Here is a 24,389-nt window from a genome sequence, read left to right as displayed (position 1 = left end):
TAGTTGAGCGGTTTTGACTGAGTTTCTTAGTCCTGAGTTCTAGTTTGATTGTGCTGTGGTCTGAGAGACACTTTGTTATAATTTCTGTTCTTTTATATTTGCTGAGGAGTGCTTTACTTCCAACTATGTGGTCAGTTTTGGAATAAGTGAGATGTGGTGCTGAGAAGAATGTATATTCTCTTGATTTAGGGTGGAGAGTTCCGTAGATGTCTATTAGGTTCGCTTGGTGCAGAGTTGAGTTCAGTTCCTGGACATCCTTGTTAACTCTCTGACCCATTGATCTGTCTAATGTTGACAGTGGGGTGTTAAAGTCTACCATTATTATTATGTGGGAGTCTAAGTCTCTTTGTAAGCCTCTAAGACTTGCTTTATGAATCTGGGTGCTCCTATATTGGGTGCATATATATTTAGGATAGTTAGCTCTTCTTCTTGAATTGATCCCTTTACCATTATGTAATGGCCTTCTTTGTCTCTTTTGATCTTTGTTTGTTTGTTTTGTTTTTTTTTTTTTTCTTTGAACACCAAGTGGTTTCTCACTCTTTTTTTTTTTTTCTTTTTTTTTTTAATTATTATTATACTTTAAGTTCTAGAGTACATGTGCATAACGTGCAGGTTTGTTACATATGTATACTTGTGCCATGTTGCTGTGCTGCACCCATCAACTCGTCAGCACCCAACTACTCGTCATTTACATCAGGTATAACTCCCAATGCAATCCCTCCCCCCTCCCCCCTCCCCATAATAGGCCCCAGTGTGTGATGTCCCCCTTCCCGAGTCCAAGTGATCTCATTGTTCAGTTCCCACCTATGAGTGAGAACATGTGGTGTTTGGTTTTCTGTTCTTGTGATAGTTTGCTAAGAATGATGGTTTCCAGCTGCATCCATGTCCCTACAAAGGACACAAACTCATCCTTTTTTATGGCTGCATAGTATTCCATGGTGTATATGTGCCACATTTTCTTAATCCAGTCTGTCACTGATGGACATTTGGGTTGATTCCAAGTCTTTGCTATTGTTAATAGTGCCGCAATGAACATACGTGTGCATGTGTCTTTATAGCAGCATGATTTATAATCCTTTGGGTATATCCCCAGTAATGGGATGGCTTCTTTGTTGGTTTAAAGTCTGTTTTATCAGAGACTAGGACTGCAACCCTTGCCTTTTTTTGTTTTCCATTTGCTTGGTAAATCTTCCTCCATCCCTTTGTTTTGAGCTATGTGTGTCTCTGCACATGAGATGGGTCTCCTGAATACAGCAAACTGATGGGTCTTGACTCTTTATCCAATTTGCCAGTCTGTGTCTTTTAATTGAAGCATTTAGCCCATTTACATTTAAGGCTAATATTGTTATGTGTGAACTTGATCCCGTCATTATGATGTTAGCTGGTCATTTTGCTCATTAGTTGCAGTTTCTTCCTAGCATTGATAGTCTTTACAATTTTGCATGTTTTTGCAACGGCTGATACCTGTTGTTCCTTTTCATGTTTAGTGCTTCCTTCAGGATCTCTTGTAGGGCAGGCCTGGTGGTGACAAAATCTCTCAGCATTTGCTTGTCTGTAAAGGATTTTATTTCTCCTTCACATATGGAACTTACTTTGGCTGGATATGAAAATCTGGGGTGAAAGTTCTTTTCTTTAAGAATGTTGAATATTGGCCCCCTTTCTATTCTGGCTTGTAGAGTTTCTGCCGAGAAATCTGCTGTTAGTCTGATGGGCTTCCCTTTGTGGTTAATCCGACCTTTCTCTCTGGCTGCCCTTAACATTTTTTCCTTCATTTCAACTTTGGTGAATCTGACAATTACGTGTCTTGGAGTTGCTCTCCTCGAGGAGTATCTTTGTGGCATTCTCTGTATTTCCTGAATTTTAATGTTGCCCTGCCTTGCTAGGTTGGGAAAGTTCTCCCGGATAACATCCTGCAGAGTGTGTTCCAACTTGGTTCCATTCTCCCCAGCACTTTCAGGTACACCAATCAGATGTAGATTTGGTCTTTTCACTTAGTCCCATATTTCTTGGAGGCTTTGTTCATTTCTTTTTACTCTTTTTTCTCTAAACTTTTCTCACTTCACTTCATTCATTTGATCTTCAATCACTGATACTCTTTCTTCCAGTTGATCGAGTCGGTTATTGAAGCTTGTAAATTTGTCACGTAGTTCTCGTGTCATGGTTTTCATCTCTATCAGGTCGTTTATGGACTTCTCTGCGTTGGTTATTCTAGTTATTCATTCATCAAATCTTTTTTCGAGGTTTTTAGTTTCTTTGCACTGGGTTCGTAGTTCCTCCTTTAGGTCTCAGAAGTTTGATCGGCTGAAGCCTTCTCTCAACTCATCAAAGTCATTCTCTGTTCAGCTTTGTTCCATTGTTGGCGAGGAGCTGCGTTCCTTTGAGGGGGAGAGGCATTCTGATTTTTTTAATTTTCAGCTTTTCTGTACTACTTTTTACCCATCTTTGTGGTTTTATCTACCTTTGGTCTTTGATGATGGTGACGTACAGATGGGGTTTTGGTGTGGATGTCCTTTCTGTTTGTTAGTTTTCCTTCTAACTGTCAGGACCCTCAGCTGCAGATCTGTTGGAGTTTGCTTGAGGTCCACTCCAGTTAGGCTACGCCCAGTTAGGCTCTCCCAGTTAGGCTACTCAGGGGATCAGGGACCCACTTGAGCAGGTAGTCTGTCCATTCTCAGATCTCAACCTCTGTGCTGGAAGAATCACTACTCTCTTCAAAGCTGTCAGACAGGGACATTTACATCTGCAGAGGTTTCTGCTGCTTTTTGTTTAGCTATGCCCTGTCCCCAGAGGTGGAATGTACAGAGGCAGGCAGGCCTCCTTGAGCTGCAGTGGGCTCCACCCAGTTCGAGCTTCCCAGCAGCTTTGTTTACCTACTTAAGCCTCAGCAATGGCAGGCGCCCCTCCCCCAGCCTCAATGCCGCCCTGCAGTTAGATTTCAAATTGCTATGCTAGGAATGAGGGAGGCTTTGTGGGCATGGGACCCTCCGAGTCAGGCATGGGATATAATCTCCTGATGTGCCGTTTGCTAAGACCCTTGCTAAAGTGCAGTATTAGGGTGGGAGTGACCTGATTTTCCAGGTGTTGTGTGTCACAGTTTCCCTTGACTAGGAAAAGGAATTCCCTTTCCCCTTGCGCTTCCCGGATGAGGTGATGCCTCGCCCTGCTTCAGCTCTCGCTCGCTGGGCTGCACCCACTGTCCTGCACCGACTGTCCGACATGCCCCAGTGAGATGAACCCGGTACCTCAGTTGGAAATGCAGAAATCACCCGTCTTCTGTCACTCACGCTGGGAGCTGGAGGCTGGAGCTGTTCCTATTCGGCCATGTTGTCACCCCACCTCAGGAATATGTGTTTTTAGTACACAATTCTTCCACAAACTCTCTCTACTACAGATTTTTTGTGAATATCTCATAGTGGCTTTATTGAGATTCAGACCCTGTAAACCTTTATTGCATGTTTCATGTGCCGGTTGTGTGGTAGTTCTATTAAGTATACATAATCTCATTTCATCTTTACAATAATTATGTGAGAAAAGTAGGCATTATTCCATTTCACAGATGGAAAAACTAAAGCTGAGAAAGATAGAGTGATGTGCTGAAAGTTACAGAGATAGTAAGGGGTAGACACAGGGTCCAAACCCAGATCTTATTATTTCCAGTCTTAATCACTACTTTCTGAAAGACAAACTGCAATTTTCCATTCATGCAATTGATCTGAACTACAACACAGATAATTTCCCTTATGAGAATATCAAGGTTGAAAATGAGATTGAATTGTCCCTTAATTTAATCTAGAAAACAATTACTCAATACTTACAAGGTGCTAGGCTCTTTGACCATTACCATCCCAGAAAATATATAAAACTTCAAAGACTCTTGAAATATCCCTGTTCAGGCTCTTGTTTTCAAACAATTGTAAAGTGAACACAAGTTATCATCCCATAGATAAAATCGATAACAAAAAAAATTGAAACATTTATTTAGAAGAAATCTGAGGCTAGCAGTAAGGCAACCAGTATTCTACCCCCAAAGCTTATCAAAAGTCTTTATCTATGTCTCAGTTTCCTCATGTATAAAATAAAGGCAGTGATATATGCCCTGTTTCAACCTGTTCCTTCTGCCAACGTTTCCCATTTCAGTAAATGGTAATAACATTCACAATATTGTTCAGACCAAAAATGTGGGAATAATTCCAACTCCTCTTTTTTCATGCGCTATAAAAATTCCTCAGCAAGTTCGCTTGGCTCTTGGTTCTAACTTCAAATATATCCAGAATCTAAACACTTCTTACCACTTCCACTAGTACCACCCTTGTTTAGGCAGCCAACTCTCTGGCCTGTTATTTCAACAGCCTCATAATTGGTCTCTCTGATTCTACTCTTGCTTCCCATATAAGCTATTCCCTACACAGCATTCAGATTAAACTTTTTAAACATAATTCAGATATCACTCCTCATTGGGGTAGAAAATGTTTCAATGATTTTCATCAAACTTAGAATGAAATCCGAAGTCCTTACCATATGTTATAAGGCCCTCCATGATCTACCTCCCACATATGCTACCACCACAACCACCTTTCCATCTCATTTCTCTCCCACTTCCAGTATGGCCTCCTTGCTGTTTTTCTCAACTTAAAGGCCTTTGTCTTTGCTAATTCTTGTGTCTAGAACTCTTCTAAACTTCATATATTTTCAGTTTGCTCCTTAACTTCATTCAGGTCTCTACTCAAACATTACTTACTTATAGATGCCTTCCAGATCATACCATCTAGAGTAGTACTCTCTACCATATTCTATCCCTTTGTCCCATATTATTATTCTTCGAAGTACTTATCACCACCTAGCAAATTATTTATTTTGGTTTATATCTTTACCTTCTCACAAGAATGTAATCTACATGAAAGGACAGACTTTGTTTTATCCATTGCTATATCCTAAACAACCAGAACAGTATCAGCACATAATAGGTGCTCAAGAAATATTTACTGAAGTAATACATGAAAGCTCATGACATTTTTTTCCATAAAGATAAATAGATGGTAGATATGAAAGGACTTTGGAAAGCTGAAAGTAAAACACAAATATAAAGTATTCCCATTGTAAACAAGACAAATATATGGATATGCAAAGATTCTTTGTCTGGCAAAAAGAAGCATATTTTTACCATCACAGTTCTGGAATAACATGATCTATTTTACTCAATGTGGACTGATGCCAGGGTAGGGAAGAGTGTCAACAAAAATGATGAAGGCATGGTCTCTACCCTCAATGACCTCACAACCCAATGGGAGGGCCAAGCCTATAAACTACTAGCTGCAGTATAAGGCAGAAAAAAAATAGTCATTCATCAGAAAGGCAAACGCTGAACTCTAAGTACTGAAGAAAAAATGATTAATACTGCCTAGGATTTATAAGCAAGATTTCTAAGAAAAGTTGTGTTTTAGCCTTTTCTGGGTATCTGACATAGTAGAGAGTATGTGATTACTGTTCTTGAAGTGGTTTATAATCCAGTAGGGCAGATACTATTGAAAAACTTGAGAAATTCACAAGTATAAACATACCCAGAGCATAATTATTACACGCAGCAGAAACTGAGAGAGGTAGCAGAGCAAAGTAGTTAAGAATGCAGACTCTAATAATGCCAGAATGCCATGGTTCAAATTCTGGCTCTGCTACTTCCTGGTTTAATCTCTCTGTGCTTCAGTTTCCTCATCTGGAAAATAGGGCCAATCATCACACCTCCCTCATTGGGTTGTTGTGAGAATTAAATGAGTTAATATATGTAAAATGCTTAGACCAGGACCTGGCACATGTTAAGTGTCTGTTAAAAACAAAACAGATAGTGTTGCCTACAAATGTACACATTTTAATTTCCAGTGTCTTTAGGTAGAAATATTTTCTAATTCTGAAACAATTAATGGCAAATATATACAAAGTTCTGCTTATCTGAGGGTAATTTCATCAAAAAGGGAATATGAATATAATTTTTAATCAATAGGACACTGTTTCACTTTTTTATTTATTTATTTATTTATTTTTTGAAATGGAGTCTCCCTCTGTCACCCAGGCTGGAGTGCAGTGGCATGATCTCTGCTCACTGCAAGCTCCGCCTCCTGGGTTCACGCCATTCTCCTGCCTCAACCTCCAGAGTAGCTGGGACTACAGGCGCCTGCCACCATGCCCGGCTAATTTTTTGTATTTTTAGTAGAGACAGGGCTTCATCGTGTTAGCCAGGATGGTTTCAATCTCCTGACCTCGTGATCCGCCCACCTCAGCCTCCCAAAGTGCTGGGATTACAGGCATGAGCCACCATGCCCAGCCTACTTCACTTTTATGAAACAAATGACAAATAGGCCAAAAAAAGGAAAAAGCAGAGAGGGCTCTCTTAACATAGTGTATTCCCATATTTTTATCCCTATATCTTCTTTTATTTGAAATAAAAAGCCACCAGCTTCCAGTAATGATGAATTACATTGTATCAGGCTGACTCCCCTACTGATTACAAATATAAATTCCAGACAAAATATAAAAGAAAACAAGGCAGAAAAGAGCAACAAAAGTAGGATTGGTGAACGCGAAGATAGGTGCAATAGACTGTCTGTGTTACCTCAAAATTCATTTGTTGAAACCTAATCCCCAATGTGATGGTATTTGAGGTGGAGAGCCTTTGGAAGATGATAAAATGAATGGCATTAGTGCACTTACAAAAGAGGCCCTAGAGAGCTGCCTTGCCCATCCACCATGTGAGAACACCACGAGAAGGCACCATCTATGACACCAAATTTTCCAGCACCTTGCTCTTGGATTTCCCAGCCACCAGAACTGAGAAATAAATTTTTGTTGTTTAAAACCTGTATTTTGTTTTATAGCCATATCACTAGACTAACACTCAAGAGACTTAAGACCTCACTAGACTATGACTAAGGGTCAAAAGAAATCATCCAAACTAAAGCACAAAGCGAAAAAACTTAGGAGAAAAAAAAATGAACAGAACAACAATAACAGGTAAAATTGAAGTCCTAGAAGAAAAGATAGAGGGGAAAAAAAACACTTGACAAAATATTAACCCAAAACATTTGTTAAACTTCATCAAAACCAGTAACATACAGACTCAAAAAGCTCAATGAACCCAAGCAAAATAAATACCCAAACACCCTACATAGGCACATCTTACTGAAATTGCTGAAAATCAAATGTAAAAAGAAAACCTGAAAAATAGACAGAGAAAAAAGACATATTCCTCACAGGGAAACAATGAGAATGCTGGCTGACTTCTCACCAGAAAAAACCAAAGTCAGAAAACAACTATATTAATAATTACACTAAATGTAAATGGATTAAACACGCCAATTAAAAGAGATTAACAACCTGGATTTTTAAAAAGAAAGACACAAATTCATGTGTTTTGCAAGAGACTCTCTTTAAACATAAAGACTCAGATAGTTTGAAAGGAAATCACCAAATAAAAAACTTGATATGGCTATATTAACATCCCAGACAAAACAGACTTCAAATCAAGGAATACTACCAGACATAAAGAGGATCAACATGTCATAATAATATAAGAATAAATTCATCATGAATACATAATATTTTAAAATCTGTATGCACCTAATGGAGCTTTAAGATACACAAAGCAAAAATTATCAAAGGTAAAGTGAGAAAAAGATAAATCCGCATTCTCAGTTGAGGATTTTATCACCTGACTCTCAGTAATTGAGAGGAAAAGGAAACCTTAAAAAAATCAGTAAAGATATAATTTAACATTATCTGCCTAATTGACCTAATTGACATTTATAGAACATTACATTCAGTAACTGAAAATATAGAAATTCTTTTCAAATGTACATGGAATATTCACCAAGTTAGACTACATGCTGGGCTATAAAAACAAGTGTTAATAAATGTAAAAAGACTGTAATCCTATGAAGTATGTTATCATAATAAATTTAAGTGTGAAATCAATAACCAACATATTTTTTAAATCCCCAAAGAGTTGGAGACTGAGGTAAAATTTATCCTAAAGTTTTATAAATATTGAACCCTAATAAATTTGAACATGACTACATGACCTCTCTCTAAGGATATTTAAATTGAAAAATAGGTAAGAAAGAGAGTGCAACTATTTAATGCCCATTTAACTTCATAGAAGGGCCTAAGAATCTGTGGGAGGAGGGAGATTCAACTCTCATTGTATTCATTTTTATATAATTTAAACTTTTTCATATGTACTAAAAAGAGCAAAAGTCATTTCCATATTTTAAATAATTCAAATGCCTTCCATATATCCATCAAAAGAAAACTCTCCTTTGGCACAGAGAGGTTTTTACCACAAATCACACATAAATAGAAATGCAAAACTGTCATTTAATTTATATTCTGGAAAATGAAACATCCCACTCCACAGACCCCTGAACAGTAATGGCATACATAGTAGTAAGAGGCACACATACCTAATAAATAATTCATGTTGCTATCCCTTGTCTTTCATCTACCAACACAAATTCAATTTTTCTATTCCTTAGGGAAACAAATCCACAATTCAGCAAATCTCAGGTTTTGCAATACTTAGCCTGGACAAATCTTTGGACAATTTGGCCCATTTTTATGAACTGTTCTAATTTTTGCTCATTTCTCACTATCTACCTCAGTATTCTGCCTCTTCCTGAACTAAAAATATACAAAGAGAAAGGAAAAGCATTGGGATATGAAGTGGCCAAGATGGCTGACTAGAAGCAGTTAGTGTGCCTGGCTCTCAGAGAGAAACAGAAGGGGCAAGTAAATACAATATCTTCAACTGAAACACCCAGCTACTCACATTGGGATTAATTAAGGAAACAACCTGACCCACAGAGAACAAAGAAAAACAAGGCAGGACAACAGCCACCTGGGAACAACACAGAGCCAGGTGATTCTCCCCAACCTAGGGAAGTGGTGAGTCAAAGAGCAACCCGGGGAAATCATGATTCTCCCACAGATCTTTGCAACCCTCAGGTCAGATCTTGTGAACCCACTCCACCAGGGCCTTCAGTCTTCAGTCTGACAGACAGAGCTATGTAGAGTCTCAGCAGAGCAGCCACTCAGGCATGCATGGAGACCCTGGAAGCTTAGATACTAGGGCTTTCCAGCAAAAGTAGCTGCAGCTATGGCAAAGTAGGACATTAGACTCCTGTACATACCCCTAGAAAAGAGGCTGAATCTACGGGGCTGAACAGCATCAGCCCACAGGCCCCATTTCCACAGCACCTCACAAGTTAAGACCCACTTACTTGGAATTCTAGCCAGCTACCAATAGTGGCATTGCACCTCCCTAAGGAGGCACTCCTAGGAGGAGGGGCAGGCTGCCATCTTTGCTATTCAGGCACCGTAGCCATTCTAGCCTTCAGGTTTCGGGAAGTCTGAGTCCACCCAAGGCAGAAGGGATTCCCACAGCACAGCAGAGCCGCTCTATCAAAACATGGCCAGACTGCTGCCTTTAGCAGGTACCTGATCTCATTCTTTTTCACTGGGCAGGACCTCCCAACCAGGGCCTCCAGCCACCCCCAACAGAGCTTTCCAGCTGACACAGATCTGAATTCCCCCTGAAACGGCACTCCTAGAGGGAGGGGCAGGCCACCTTGTTGTTTGGGCAACTTAGCCATTCCAGCCTTTGGACTTCAGAGTGTCTGAGGCAACCAAGGGCTGAAGTGGACCCCCCGCACAGCCCAGCTGCTCTACTAAAATATGGCCAGACTGTTTTAAGTGGGTGCCAATCCTGTTCCTCCTCACTGGGTGGGACCTCGCAACCAGGGTCTCCAGCCACTTCCTACAGGTGCCTTTAAGCTGGCAACAGCTTTGCTGTTTCACAGCCTTCATGGTAACACCTTCAGGTTCTGGAAAATCTGAGGTGACTAGGACTGGACCAGGCCCCAAGCATACCACAGCAGCCCTACAGAAAAGTGCCCAGACTGTTAAATGGGTACGCATATCCCATATCTCCTCACTGGGCAGGTCCTTCAGCCCTGGGCCTCCAACCACCCTGCCAGAGCTACCAAGTCAGTACCAACTCAGTAACACCATAGACAGAGCTTCCAGGGGCAAATGAAAGCCTCTTTGCCACTGCCTCTGCAGTGGAACATGCCTTGCCACCCTCGGACTAACAAAGGAGCAAAGATCCCAAGTGCCTTATCCACGCCTCCAGTGAGCTGCAGTCAACCTAAGGAGAAGAGGCCAACCAATTTCCCACAAGTCTCCCATACCCTACCTAGCTTGTCACCAGACAGAAAACCCCTGGCTTGGACCCATAGCACAAACCCTCCATCTTGGGTTGACAGCACTGAGCAACTGCTGACCTTCATCTCTCTGGGGTGGAGCCCCCAGGAGTCAAGCAAATGACCCTTGACCACAATCACTACTATGATCTTTTCCTCTGCTGCCTCTAACCTGGAGAAGGAAAATAAACACTAAGACTGTCCCAGAGCTGCAGTGGGCAGCCCAGGAGTGACAAGTTGTGAACTACAGCCAGCACTCAAGGGAGAGAGGAACCTACACTTTCAGAGCACTGACAGGGAACACAGCTGCAACTGTGAGGAAACATAGGGAAGCCACATAACCAAGCAAGAGTCTACCTAAATGACTGATAAGCCTAAATGTCACCTGCTGGATCATACCCCAAAGCTTCAACACCAAAAATATCTCACTAATATACCCCCACTGAAACCAGAGACAAGAAGTCAGCTTCAAATAAAGACCCTACACAAAGCCTCAGCCAGGTGAAAACATCCAGAAAAGAAGTCTACTGACTATACTCAATCTGCACTGCAGTTAAAGAAATACCCACATGCAGAGATGAGAAAGAGCCAATACAAGAACTCTAGTAACTCAAATGCTGAGCATCATCAAAAAGCTAATCTACCATGATCAAGTAGGCTTCATCCCTGGGATGCAAGGTTGATTCAACATATAAAAATCAATAAATGTGATTCATCACATAAACAGAACTAAAGACAAAAACCACACAATCATCTCAACAGATATGGAAAGGGCTTTTGATAAAACTGAACATTCTTTCATGTTAAAAACTCTCAATAACCTAGGTATTGAAGGAACATATCTCAAAATAGTAAGAGCCATGGCCAGGTGTGGTGACTCACACTTGTAATTCCAGCACTTTGGGAGGCTAAGGTGGGCAGACCACGCGAGGTTGGGAGTTCAAGACCACCCTGGCCAACATGATGAAACCCCGTCTCTACTAAAAATCCAAAAAACTAGCCGGGTGTGGTGGCGGGCACCTGTAATCCAAGCTACTCAGGAGGCTGAAGCAGGAGAATTGCTTGAACCTGGGAGGCAGAGGTTGCAGTGAGCCGAGATCATACCATTGCACTCCAGCCTGGGAAACAAGAGCAAAATTCTGTCTCAAAATAATAATAATAAGAAGAAGAAGAAGAGCCATCTATGACAAACGCACAGCCAACATCATACTGAATGGGCAAAAGCTGGAAGCATTCCCCTTGAAAACTGGTACAAGACAAGGATGCCCTCTCTCTCCACTTCTATTCAACATAGTATTGGAAGTCCTAGCCAGAGCCATGAGTCAAGAGAGAAAAAAAAAATAAAGGGCATCCAAATAGTAAGAGAGGGAGTCAAATTATCTCTGTTTGCAGATGACATGATTCTATATCTAGAAAATCCCAGTGTTTTGGCCCAAAAGCTCCTTTAGCTGATAAACAACTTCAGCAAAGTTGCAGGAAATAAAATCAATGTACAAAACTCACTAGCATTCCTATGCACCAATAACAACCAAACTGAGAGCCAAATAAGAAAGGCAATCCCATTCACAGTTGCCACAAAAAAAATAATAAAACACCTAGGAATACAGCTAATCAGGGAGGTAAAAAGTCTCTACAGTGAGAATGACAAAACACTGCTCAAAGAAATCAAAGAAGACACAAGCAAATGAAAAAACATCCCATCATCATAAATAGGAAGAATCAATATCATTAAAATGGCTATAGTGCCCAAAACAATTTATAAATTCAATGCTATACCTGTTAAACTACCAATGACATTTTTCACAAAACTAGAAAAAAATATTTTAAAATTTATATGGAACCAAAAAAGAGCCCAAATAGTCAAGGCAATCCTAAGCAAAAAGATCAAAGCTGGAGGCATCATGTTATTTGACTCCAAACTATACTATGGGGCTATAGTGACCAAAACAATATGGTACTGGTGACCAAAGCAATATGGTACTGGTACAAAAACAGACACACAGACCAATGGAACAGAATAAGGAGCCCAAAATAAGGCCACATATCTTTGACTATCTGATCTTTGACAAAGCTGACCAAAACAACCCATGGGAAAAAAATTTTCCTGTGCAATAAATGGTGCTAGGATAACTGACTAGCCATATGCAGAAGATTGAAGTTGAACCTCTTCCTTACACCATATACAAAAATCAACTGAATACAGATTAAAGACTTAAATGTAAAACCCAAAACTGTAAAATACTCTGGAAGACACCTAGGCAATACCATGCTGGATCTAGGAACAGGCAAATATTTCACGATGAAGACACCAAAAGCAATTGCAACAAAAGCAAAAATTGACAAATGGGATCTAACTAAACTTAAAAGCTCTGTACGGCAAAAGAAACTATCAACAAAGTAAACAATCTACAAAATGGGAGAAAGAATTTGCAAACTAGGCATATGACAAAGGTCTAACACCCAGTATCTATAAGGAACTTAAACAACTTTACAAAAGAAAAACAACCCCATTAAAAAGTGGGCAAAGGACATGAAAAGACACTTCTCAAAAGAAGACATACATGTGGCAAACAAGTTTATGGCAAAAAGCTCAATACCACCAATCATTAGAGAAATGCAAACCAAAACCACAATGAGATACCATCTCACACCAATCAGAATGGCTATTACTAAAAAGTCAAAAAATAACAGACGCTGGTGAGGTTGCAGAGAAAAGGGAACCCTTATACACTGCTGGTGGGAATGTAAATTAGTTCAACCATTGAGGAACTGTATGACAATTCCTGAAAGAGTTAAAAGAACTACCATTCAACCTAGCAATTCCATTACTGGGTATATACCCAGAGCATTCTACCATAAAGACACATGCACATAAGTGTTCATCAAAGTACTGTTCACAATAGCAAAGACATAGAATCACCTAAATACCAATCAATACAGACTGGATAAAGAAAATGTGGCATATATACACACCATGGAATATTATGCAGCCATAAAAAAAGCAAGATCATGTCTTTTGCCAGAACATGGAAGGAGCTGGAGGTTATCATCCTTCGCAAACTAACATAGGACTAGAAAACCAAATACTGCATGTTCTCATTTACAAGTGGGAGCTGGCCAGGTGCAGTGGCTCATGCCTGTAATCCCAACACTTTGGGAGGCCGAGGTGGGCTGATTGCCTGAGCTCAGGGGTTCGAAACCAGCCTGGGCAACATGGTGAGACGCCCGCCTCCACCCATCTCTACTAAAAAAAAAAAAAAAAAAAAAAAAAACTAGCTGGGCGTAGCAGCGTGTGCCTGTAGTCCCAGCCACTCAGGAGACTGAGGCAGGAGAAAGAATTGCTTGAACCCAGGAGGCGGAGGTTGCAGTCATCTGAGATCGCACCACTGCACTCCAGCCTAGTGACAGAGTGAGACTCCGTCTCCAAAAAAAATAAAAAAACAAGTGGGAGCTAAATTGTAAGAACTTATGAACACAAAGAAGGAAACAACACACACTGGCATCTACTTGAGGGGGAGGGTGGAAGGAGGGAGTGGAACAGAAAAGATAACTATTTGGTACTGAGCTTAATACCTGAGTGATGTAATAATGTGTAATAACAAACCCTCGTGACACGTGTTTATGTAACAAACCTTCACAGGTACCCCTAAACCTAAAACAAAAATTCTCAAAAAGAAAACCAAAGAAAGAAAAACAAAAAAAGAGTAAAGTGTTTGTTTATCTATCTGGCATCTTCCACTAATGCCCAATCTAATTCAATTTTCTTTTTCTTCCTTTTTAAATGGACAAAATATTTAAATAATTCAAAAAATTAGAAAGTTATAAGTGAGAAAACTCTATCCTACTCCTATAACCCACTATCCAGCTTTTACCCTTCCCCATGACCACAGGAATTCAGTTATTAGTTTCATGTGTACCCACCTAGAGTTTCTTCATGCAGATACAAGCAAACATAAATATACATTAGTTTTCACCATCTTTTGTTACACAGGAATATTGTATCATACTAAACCTCCTGTCTGCACCTTGTCTTTTCACTGAAAAATAAATTCTGAATATCTTTTCATTTCACTATATAAAGTACTTTAACATTCTTTATGATAGTTATGTAGTATACCATTGCACAGTATAATACAAACTCTATGAAAAGACACTAAAATTGTTAATATTTTTCTATTACAAACAACGCTACACTTAAAAATTGTGTGCAGATATCACTTTACATGTATGCAAGTATGATAAATTTCTAGAAGAGGAAGCTCTGGGACCAATATACATATATATATAATACATATATATGTGTGTGTGTGTGTGTGTGTATATATATATATTTGCAATATGGTCAAGCTACTTTCCACAGAAATTATACCAATCCATACTCTGATGAACAAGGTATGAAAGTATCTGTTTTCCCATACTTTACCAAGAGAGTATATAGTCATTCAGATTTTTGTCAATCTAGTAAATGAGGAATAATATCTCAATGTAGTTTTAATTGGAATTTTTCATGAATGAGGCTTAGCATCTTTTAAACAACTTAAGGCCCATTTGTATTTCCTTTTCTATGAACTATTCTTTTTCTCTTCCCATTTTTCTGTTGGGCAGATGGTCTTTTACTTTTTGATTTCCAGAAGCTCTTTAAATATCAGAGGACTAGCCCTTTTATTGTTATAAGTTTACAATTATTCTTTCCTGTTAATGTTGTTTTTCTTTGTTATGCTTTTGTTGTGTGTGTGTTGGGATTTTTGCTTTTGTTTATTAGCATGCATTTTTATAGTCAAATCTACAATTGTTAATAGCTTCTGGATTTTCAGTCATGGTTACAAAGGCTTTCCCCATTTCCAAGTTATAAAGGATTTCTCCGATGTTTTCTTTCATAGTACTTTACACTAATATTTGATTCATTGGAAATTTATCCTGCTATCTGGTATCCTACCTAGAAGTACAACATGCTATCTTAAAGTATCCCAACTTTATAAGTTAACAAAGTTTTTACTGTTCTCATGCTGCATATACTGGCTATTGTTTCCTTTTTTTTCCAATCAATTTCAAAAAAAAAAAGACCGGGAGCAGTGGCTCATGCCTGTAATCCCAGCACTTTGAGAGGCTGAGGCGGGCGGATCACAAAGTCAGGAGATCGAGACCATCCTGGCTAACATGGTGAAACTCCATCTCTACTAAAAATACAAAAAAATTAGCCAGGCATGGTGGCAGGCACCTGTAGTCCCAGCTACTCAGGAGGCTGAGGCAGGAGAATGGCATGAACACAGGAGGTGGAGCTTGCAGTAAGCCAAGATTGCACCACTGCATTCCAGCCTGGGTAACAGAGCAAAACTCTATCTCAAAAAAAAAAAAAAAAAAAAAAAAAAAAATATATAGTCTGTGTATTCATATGCCATACAGAGAAAAATTCGTTTATTGCCCTTGTAGTTTGGATGGGTGATGAGGAGAACTCTTGCAGATTATCCTTTCAAACTTTCTCCTGGGTAGGAAGAATTAGAACCCATATTTTGTCACATCAAAAACTGTGACATGCCAAAGACACATACAACATTGCACATTTCTCCCAGTGTCTACCTCTATGTTTCTACTAATATACTTCTGAAGATTTCACCATCACTTCCACAGAATGAAGATACCTCTTTTCTAGATCATGTGCCATGGTAGGGCATAGCCTAAGACTGACCTCTGTGTGAAAACTATTATCGCCAAATAAAATTTACATATTTTGTTTCCTTCTAAATGGTTACCCAGTTTCCCCAATACTTATAACAACTAAGCATAATATCAGTAAAACTGTACAATGTCTGAATGGCACTATCAACTACACTTACTAAATTTCATTTATAGAATACCAGAATAACTGCAGAAACACGTGTTTCAAGTGTACATGAAACATTCATAAAGATGGACCATATGTTAGACAATAAAACAAGTCTGAATAAATTTCAGAAGACTGAAATCATAAGAGTATGTTATCTGAACACAAAAGAATTAAATTAAAAATCAACATTAAAATAACCACAAAAGACCCAAATATTTGAAAAAACATTTATTAGTCTAACCCTTTAGTAAAAGACAAAATCACAAGGAAGCTAAAAAATATTTTGAACTGGACTGGGCACAGTGGCTCATGCTTGTAATCCCAGCACTTTGGGAGGCCAAGGCAGGAAAACCACTTGAGGCCAGGAGTTTGAGACCAGCCTGGGCAATATACTAAGACCTCATCTGTACAAAAAAATTAAAAATTAGCCAGACCTGATGGCACATGCCTGTGATGCTAGCAACTCAGGTTGCTGAGATGGGAGGATCACCTGAGCCCAGGAGTTCAAGGTTATAATGAGCTATGATGACCCTGTCTCTATTTAAAAATAAAGAAAGAGAGAGAGAGGAAAGAAAGAAATCCTGTCATTTTCATTTGCAACAACGTGGATGAAACAGGAGAACATTATATTAAGTGAAAAAAGCCAGGCCAGGCACAGAAAGACAAATTTCACATGTTCTCACTCATAATGGGAGCTAAAAATTGAAACAAACTCATGGAGTTAAAGAGTAGAATAATAGTTACCAGAGTCTGGGAAGGGTAGCAGGGAGTCAGGTAGAATAGGGATGGTTAATGGGTGCAAAAATGTAGTTAGAATGAATAGGCTGTAGCATTTGATAACACAACAGGGTGACTAAAGTCAACGATAATTTACTGTATATTTTTAAATAACTAACAGTGAAATTGGAATGTCCCTAACACAAAACAATAAATAAATACTTGAGGTGATAAATACCCCAATTACCCTTTAGTGATTATCACATATTGTGTATGTCTGTATCAAAACATTACATGTACTCCATAAATACATACACCTATTATGTACCCATAATAATTAAAACTGAAAAAAATTTTTAAAAGAAGCCAAAGAGGAAAAAACACCTAAAGGAGTAAAGGTAAAAATTACATGCACTTTCTCCTCAGAAACCATTCAAGCAAGAAGAGAATGGATTTGAGAGGCCAAAGGAGACAGATCACTTGAGCCTAAGAGTTCAAAACCAGCCTGGGCAACATGGTGAAACCCTGTCTCTACAAAAGATACAAAAATTAGCCAGGTGTGGTGGCACATGCCTATAGTCCCAGCTACTGAGGAGGCTAAGGAAGGAGAATTGCTTGAACCCAGGAGGCAGAGGTTGCAGTGAGCCAAGATCGCCCACGGCACTCCAGCCTGGGCAACAGAGCAAGAATCCATCTAAAAAGAAAAAAGCACTCTGTCTCTACCAAAAAATATATATATAAATTAGCTCGATGTGGTGGCACACACCTGTAGTCCTAGCTACTTGTGGGGCTGAAGTGGGAGGATCACCTGAGCCCAGGGAGTTAGAGGCTGCAGTTATCTGTGACCGTACCACTGCAGCACTCCAGCCTGAGCAACAGAGTGAGATTCTGTCTAAAAAAATAAAAAATAAAAAATAAATTTTTAAAAAAATGGAGTGAAATACTTAAAGTGTTGAGAGGAAAAAAAAGAAGAAAGAAAACACCACTCTGAATTCTGTACCCTGTGAAATTATACTTCGAAAGTGAAGAATAAAGATTTCCACAAACACTGGGGAAACTTGTTGCCAGTAGACTTGCCTTGCAGGAAATGTTAAAATAGATTTTTCAAAGAAAAGGAAAATGTTACAGGTCAGAAACTTGGATCTATTAAAATATATAAAGAAAGGAAGAGCACTGAAGAAGGAATAATTGAATATAAACAAAAACTTACTTTTCTGATTTTTAATTGATCTAATTTTAAATTATTTAAATATAATTCTTACATTTAATTGATCTTAATTTTAACTGATCCAGATAACAGTTCAAAATAATATGACAATATATTTGATTATGTATGCTTATGTGTATATATTTATATACTTATGTATACTTACTATAAGTGAAATGAATGACAGCAATGATATAAGGAATGAGAGAGAGGAATTTGGATTATAACATTCCACAGAATGTATCAGAGAGAGTTAAAAAATAAGAATTTTTAAAATCTAACATTTAACAGTTATGTTAAACACAGCAAGAAGGTATAACTTACATTTGACTGGCATCCCAGAAGGGAAAGAAACACAAAACATAGTAAAGAAAACGTTAAAAAAGATAATGGCTGACAATTGTGTAGAATTAATAGAAGATAATAATCCACAGAATCAAGAGGACCAACAAATCCTAAGCAAGAGAAATAAAATCTACATCTAAACATATAATTAAACTGCAGAAACCCACAGGTAAAGAGAAAAATCTTAAGAGCAGCCAGAGGAGGAAGACAAAACACTTTCAAAAGAGCAGCAATGAGACTAAAATCTAACTCCTCCAGAGCAACAATAGAATCCAACAATCAATCAAATATAATATGCAGAGAGAAAATACTACTCATCTAGAATTCTATAGCCACTAAAATATCTCTCAAGAAAGATAATGAAATAAAGATATTTTCAAACAACCAAAAATTGAGAGATGATGTCACCAACAGCCCCTCAATAGATGAAATTCTAAAAGGCAGGCCTCGGGAAAGCAGAAGTAAAGTAATTCTAGGGCCAAATGTAGTGGCTCACGCCTATAATCCCAACACTTTGGGAGGCAGAGGTGGGTGGATCACTTGAGGTCAGGAGTTCGAGACCAGCCTGGCCAACATGACGAAACCCCATTTCTACTAAAAATACAAAAATTAACCAAGTGTCATGGTGCATGCCTGTAATCCCAGTTACTCGGGAAGCTGATGCAAGAGAATCTCTTGAATCCAGGAGGCGGAGGCTGCAAAGGGCCAGGAAGGCGCCCCTGCAGGTCAGCCTGGGTGAGAGAATAAGGCCCTGTCTCAAAAAAAAAAGAAAAGAAAAGAAAAGTAATTCTAGGTAGAAGTCCTGAGATTCAAGAAGAAATAAAAAAGAGAATAGTAAATATATGGGTAAACATAAATAAAATTTAGTAGAATTTAACTACATAAAGTAGAAAAATACATAATAATATCATCTAGTGGGATTTAAAACAGGCATTAAAATGACAACAATATAAATATATTAGTTGGGAGCATAGCAAATCAAATTCTAGTGTTTTGAGGTTTTTAAATTATCAATGTTAACAGCAAAGGTTTTGTTTTACTTTATACTCAGAACAATTTAAGACCACACATTATGCACTGTACTTCTAGGTAGGATCCAGTATATTGGAACAGACCAATGCGCCTGCCAAAGCAACAAGAGAAACTATAAACTGGGCTGATATATCTACAAATGCTGATTGCTTGGAAATACTTGCTGATTCTATTACTCAGAACAAAAGGCTGAAAACCTGGATTTTGCCCAAGCAAAGGGCTGTTGTTAGGCAAGAAGAGAGGCCTAGTTCAATAGATTATGGTACATCCATACTAAAGGATACACCATGCAGCCTTTAAAAAAAGTAAAGCAGTTTGTATGAACTCACTCCAGAAGATCTTCAAGATGTTTAAGCTAAGTTTTAGAGGTCTGTTACTGAGGGACCTCAACTCAATCAATTTTTCCGCCAACATATGTGCCAAATTTTGAAACTACACCATAGAGGCTAAAAGCTAAGCAGAAAGTCTTGAAAAAGCAAAACAGGCTTTCTGGTAGTCTTGTGGTGCCAAGATAAAAATCAGCGTTCAGGACTTGTGGAGGTGCGATGACCACACCATACTCTCAGTTCCCTAGAGACTGCAAACCAAAAGCAGACTGAACCTTAGTCTAAATGCCTACCAGAGAAAAATAGCAGCATTTGGAACTTCTATCATCTTTTGTATAGAATGTGTAATATTCATTCAAAAATTACTAGGTGTATCAAGAGACCCTGGAAATCAAGGCAATTTGACCTTTCTTTTATAATACAATTTATAATTTATAACACAATGTACCTTAAGGTCCTCATTTGAATGCTGATGAAAATAGTTCTGCAGATGTGCAAATTTTCCACTATTAGAATGGCAAATAACAGAGAATTTACCATATTTCTAAATTCCTTGCAAAAGCAACTTTTGTCTTTCTTCAATATTACAACTACATAATTCTCAATATTTCTCATACAGAATACTCATTTAATCTTACCTATTACATATGTATTTGTTCATCAGCACTTTTACTGTATTTCTTTAAACATTTGCATCTTACTGAGAATGTGCAGTTTGAAAATTGACTTCTAATACCAACAACTAAAGCACTTTCTTTCCAGCTTTTCCTAAAACCTGTAAACTTCTTTCTCATTGCACATTCTGTTTCTTTTACTTATTAAAAACATAGTAACTATGGCTTCAAAAAGGCAAAATATGTGAAAATACTTTGAAAATTATAAGTCTCCACGTATATACAATGACATTATTCCCATTAATTAATATAAGAAAAGCCTGGAATTTTTTTTTTGAGACAGAGTCTCACTCTGTCACCCAGCCTGGAGTGCAGTGGCGCAATCTCGGCTCACTGCAAGCTCCGCCTCCCGGGGTTTACGCCATTCTCCTGCCTCAGCCTCCCAAGTAGCTGGGACTACAGGCACCCGCCACCTCGCCCGGCTAGTTTTTCATATTTTTTAGTAGAGACGGGGTTTCACCGTGTTAGCCAGGATGATTTCGATCTCCTGACCTCATGATTCGCCTGTCTCGGCCTCCCAAAGTGCTGGGATTACAGGCTTGAGCCACCACGCCTGGCCTGGAATTTTTTTAATACATTCAACTAAGGGTCATGAATTTGCTGCTTTTTAACAGGATAGAATCAAAAGTAGAATTACTTAAAGGAATAATGGAGAGGTCATATAAAATGAACTATACAGAGAATCATGGAATTCTGAGGGCCTATTTAGAGTCTAGTTTCTCTACCTATAACAAGATGATTCTTAAGGTTGCTTTAGTTCTATGACTCTGTACCTAGCTAAGCACATAGCTACTGCATTATTGCAGCAAAAATTTAATTTAGTTAAATCAATGATAAGTATAAAAAAGTGACTACTCTCTCAGTTACAAGTGAAATGTCATATTTACACAATCAGACTTAGAATATACAGAGAAGATAAAAGTTCTGTACAACACAGAAATGTCTTTTTCCTTCTCATGAAAACTGAGTTCATATCAGAAAAAGTAACCTAATTAGATAAATTTAAACATTTTTATTAATGACCCTGGACAATTCTGACAGTATGGCAATGACTTACATAAGCACAATAGTGAGGAGCAAGTAACCTTTGTGCTTCATGCAAATAAGGGATCTTTGTACATTTGACTATCCAGATACATAAAGGTAGCTTCTGTTTGGATAAAAGAAACACAGTGGTAATGATTAAACATGTATGCTTACCTTGTAAAAATTCCTCCTTGCAAGCAATGAAGTAGAAGAAAACAATGCTGACTTTCTTGGCCTGCTTTCTTTAAATCAGCCTTGAACCAAGAATAACTGAAACACTGAACCACAAGTGTTCCAAAAAGCATAAAGCTTAATGCTAAAACACTAAAAACATACTGTCCTTCATGGAAAAATCTGACAGATACCCATATGTCCACAATTAAATCAGTTATGTAGATTATAATGCCAAGAACTGACATCATAAAATTCTGTTTAGTATATTTCATTATGAATGACTATAGCTTTTTGTTATCTACTTTTTTCTCCCTCACAAAAAGGGAAAAAAAGCCGAACAAATATTAGTATATCCTTTGGTATAGCATTGAATTTTAATTTCTACTCCCTAAATCTATTTAGAAGAAACAATAAATATTATGAAATGGGAACACTAACACCAAAGTGACTAATTTTGACTTTCTTTTCTAAATCTCTAATCTAGGTCCAATGTTACAAGGCTTTAATCAATCTTCTGTTTCACAATGATCTTCATTACAGATGACAAGACCTAAAATAAAACAGATATTTAAGTTCTAAAATATCCTAAGTATAATATTAAAAACCCTTAGCAATGATTTCATCAAAGCTCTACTTTTTCTAAAAATAATATATTGCCACTAAATACAGTTCTTATAACAACTTTGAGAAAGTCTCAGAAATATACTTGATAGTTGATAACTTCCTCTCAGACTATTTATCTTTTAAAAATATGACCTACCCACAAAGATATTTATCACATGACTATTTATAGTGGCAAATTGGAAACAACCTAAATATTTCAACATAAGGAAATGGTAAAGTAAATAAAGGTAGATTCATAAAATGGAATATTACAAAACTACTAAAATATATGTAACAAAGGTGCAATAGTTGTAAAAATTCTTAATATGCTTTTGGTCCAGCAATTCCATCTAGATTCTATCCTAGGGAAATATTCAAAAATGTGCAAAAAGATAATCTTTGCAGAGCCTTTTTTATAAGAGCGAAATATTGAAAACTACCTAAATGACAATTGAGAGGCCTAGTTCAACAGATTATGGTACATCCATACTAAAGGATACACCATGCAGCCTTTAAAAAGAGTAAAGCAGCTTTGTATGAACTCACTTTGGAAGATCTTCAAGACGTTTTAAGTGAAAAAAGCAAATCCCAGAAAGATAAATACCATACACTATTTATGGTTTTTAATTATATATGGAGAGAGGAAGAGGGTTGAGAGAAGGAACAAATGCAACTTCAGTTGTTGTCTCTCTATATTGCTATATTTTTTGAGTTTTTTTAACAACAGACCTGTACTGATGTTGCTAGGTATATAATTTTTTTAAATAAAAACAATAGTAAATGATACTTAACGCAGAATCTCAATGACTGGAGAAAATGTTTACGCTACTAATAAAAGTTAACATTTACTTACCACTATGTGCCAAGCACTGAGCAAAATGTTGTATATAAAACGCCCCAATTTAATTATTCTATCACTTAAAATGTAGATTCTACTATTATTACTATTTTATAAACAGTCTGAATGAATGCAATCTGTATACAAGATTTGTCTGACTCATTGGTGGTTTTTTGGTTTGTTTTCCTCATTAATTGCCAACATTTCACAAAAAAATGCAAATGTTTAACTGCTATCAAAAAACAGAAAGATCCTCTATACTAGATTACTCCTTCATGAGCAGGGGCTGCCCCTTTAGATGGGCATGCTCTCTCCTGTTCATCACAGTAGTCATATGGCCCATTTCAGGCATTTCAACAGCTGGGTTTCAATGTTAATGCAGCTACCTACTAGCTGTGTGTCCTTAAATGTGTTCTTTTCAGCCTTATACCTTATTTTCTTCATCTAAAATGTGGAGAGAATAATGGTATATATCTTATGGGGTTGTTGTGAAGGTCAAGATAAACAAACCCCTAGAAAAGTACTTGGCACACAGTTAGGGCTCAATAAATGCTAAGTTATCATTATGACCTTGCTGACCGCTTGTCTGGCCTCTGTAAGCATATGAGTTTGCAATCTCTGACTTTACATCATATAATGTTATGTGAAAAAGTACTATGGGTACGATCTCAAAGGTAAGGAGGGAGAAATGAGCTCTGGGGCCCTGATGCAACAGGACTGGTGTTCTTACAAGAGGAAGCAACACCAGAGAAAAGGCCACGTGAGGACACAAGAAGGCAGCCATCTGTAACCCAAGGAGAGAGAACCTCACCAGAAACCAACCCTGCTGGCACATTGATCTTGGACTTCCAGTGTCCAGAACTGTCAAAAAATAAATTTCTATTGTTTAAGCTAACAAGTCTGCGGTATTCTGCTATGGCAGCCAGACCAATTAACACACTATATTTCTATAAAAAATATTTATTACTTTAAACACACCAAGGTGAATGTTTACTAAAAAATACACACACAAACTAATACTTACTGTGTTCTCATCATTTTATCACTTATAAGTATTTAGTTTAAAAGTCTTCAGAATAATATTAAAAGGTATTTCATTCTTCTCACAGAATAAAGCAACAGTTATGATCACTGCTTCTGCTGTCAAGAACATTGTGACCAACAGGACAGAAAAAAACAGTTTAAAAACTGAGTTTTTAAAATCTAGTGGTCCATGAATTTCCCTGCAGTAGGTTTCTTATGTTAACATGAAAGACCTCAAGCCAACACACACATGGGGTTTAGGAGGATGAGATTAATTGGGAGGTTCTGCTCAATTGAACTAATTAAATATTTACTTAGAACCTACCTTGTGCTGTTTTAGGCTCTTCTGGATA

The 24,389-nt window shown here is 37.9% G+C and overlaps 1 protein-coding gene across 4 annotated transcripts in view; it reads right to left on the bottom strand.

Moving 5' to 3' along the window:
- Nucleotides 1–24,389, bottom strand: part of XKR9 (XK related 9) — a 64,430-nt gene that overhangs the window by 26,127 nt on the left and 13,914 nt on the right. For 3 of the 4 annotated variants that reach the window (XM_025393551.1, XM_025393553.1, XM_025393552.1), the window contains one exon: nt 21,573–22,122. The exons of the other annotated variant lie outside the window; for it this stretch is intronic. In XM_025393551.1, the coding sequence (XP_025249336.1) occupies nt 21,573–21,844 (272 nt within the window). In that variant the 5' untranslated portion in view covers nt 21,845–22,122. The remainder of the gene's footprint in view (nt 1–21,572; nt 22,123–24,389) is intronic. 4 annotated transcript variants of the gene reach the window in all.

Source organism: Theropithecus gelada, chromosome 8 (assembly GCF_003255815.1).
Source record: "Theropithecus gelada isolate Dixy chromosome 8, Tgel_1.0, whole genome shotgun sequence".
Lineage (NCBI taxonomy): Eukaryota > Metazoa > Chordata > Mammalia > Primates > Cercopithecidae > Theropithecus > Theropithecus gelada.
This window is presented reverse-complemented; position numbering and strand designations above follow the sequence as displayed.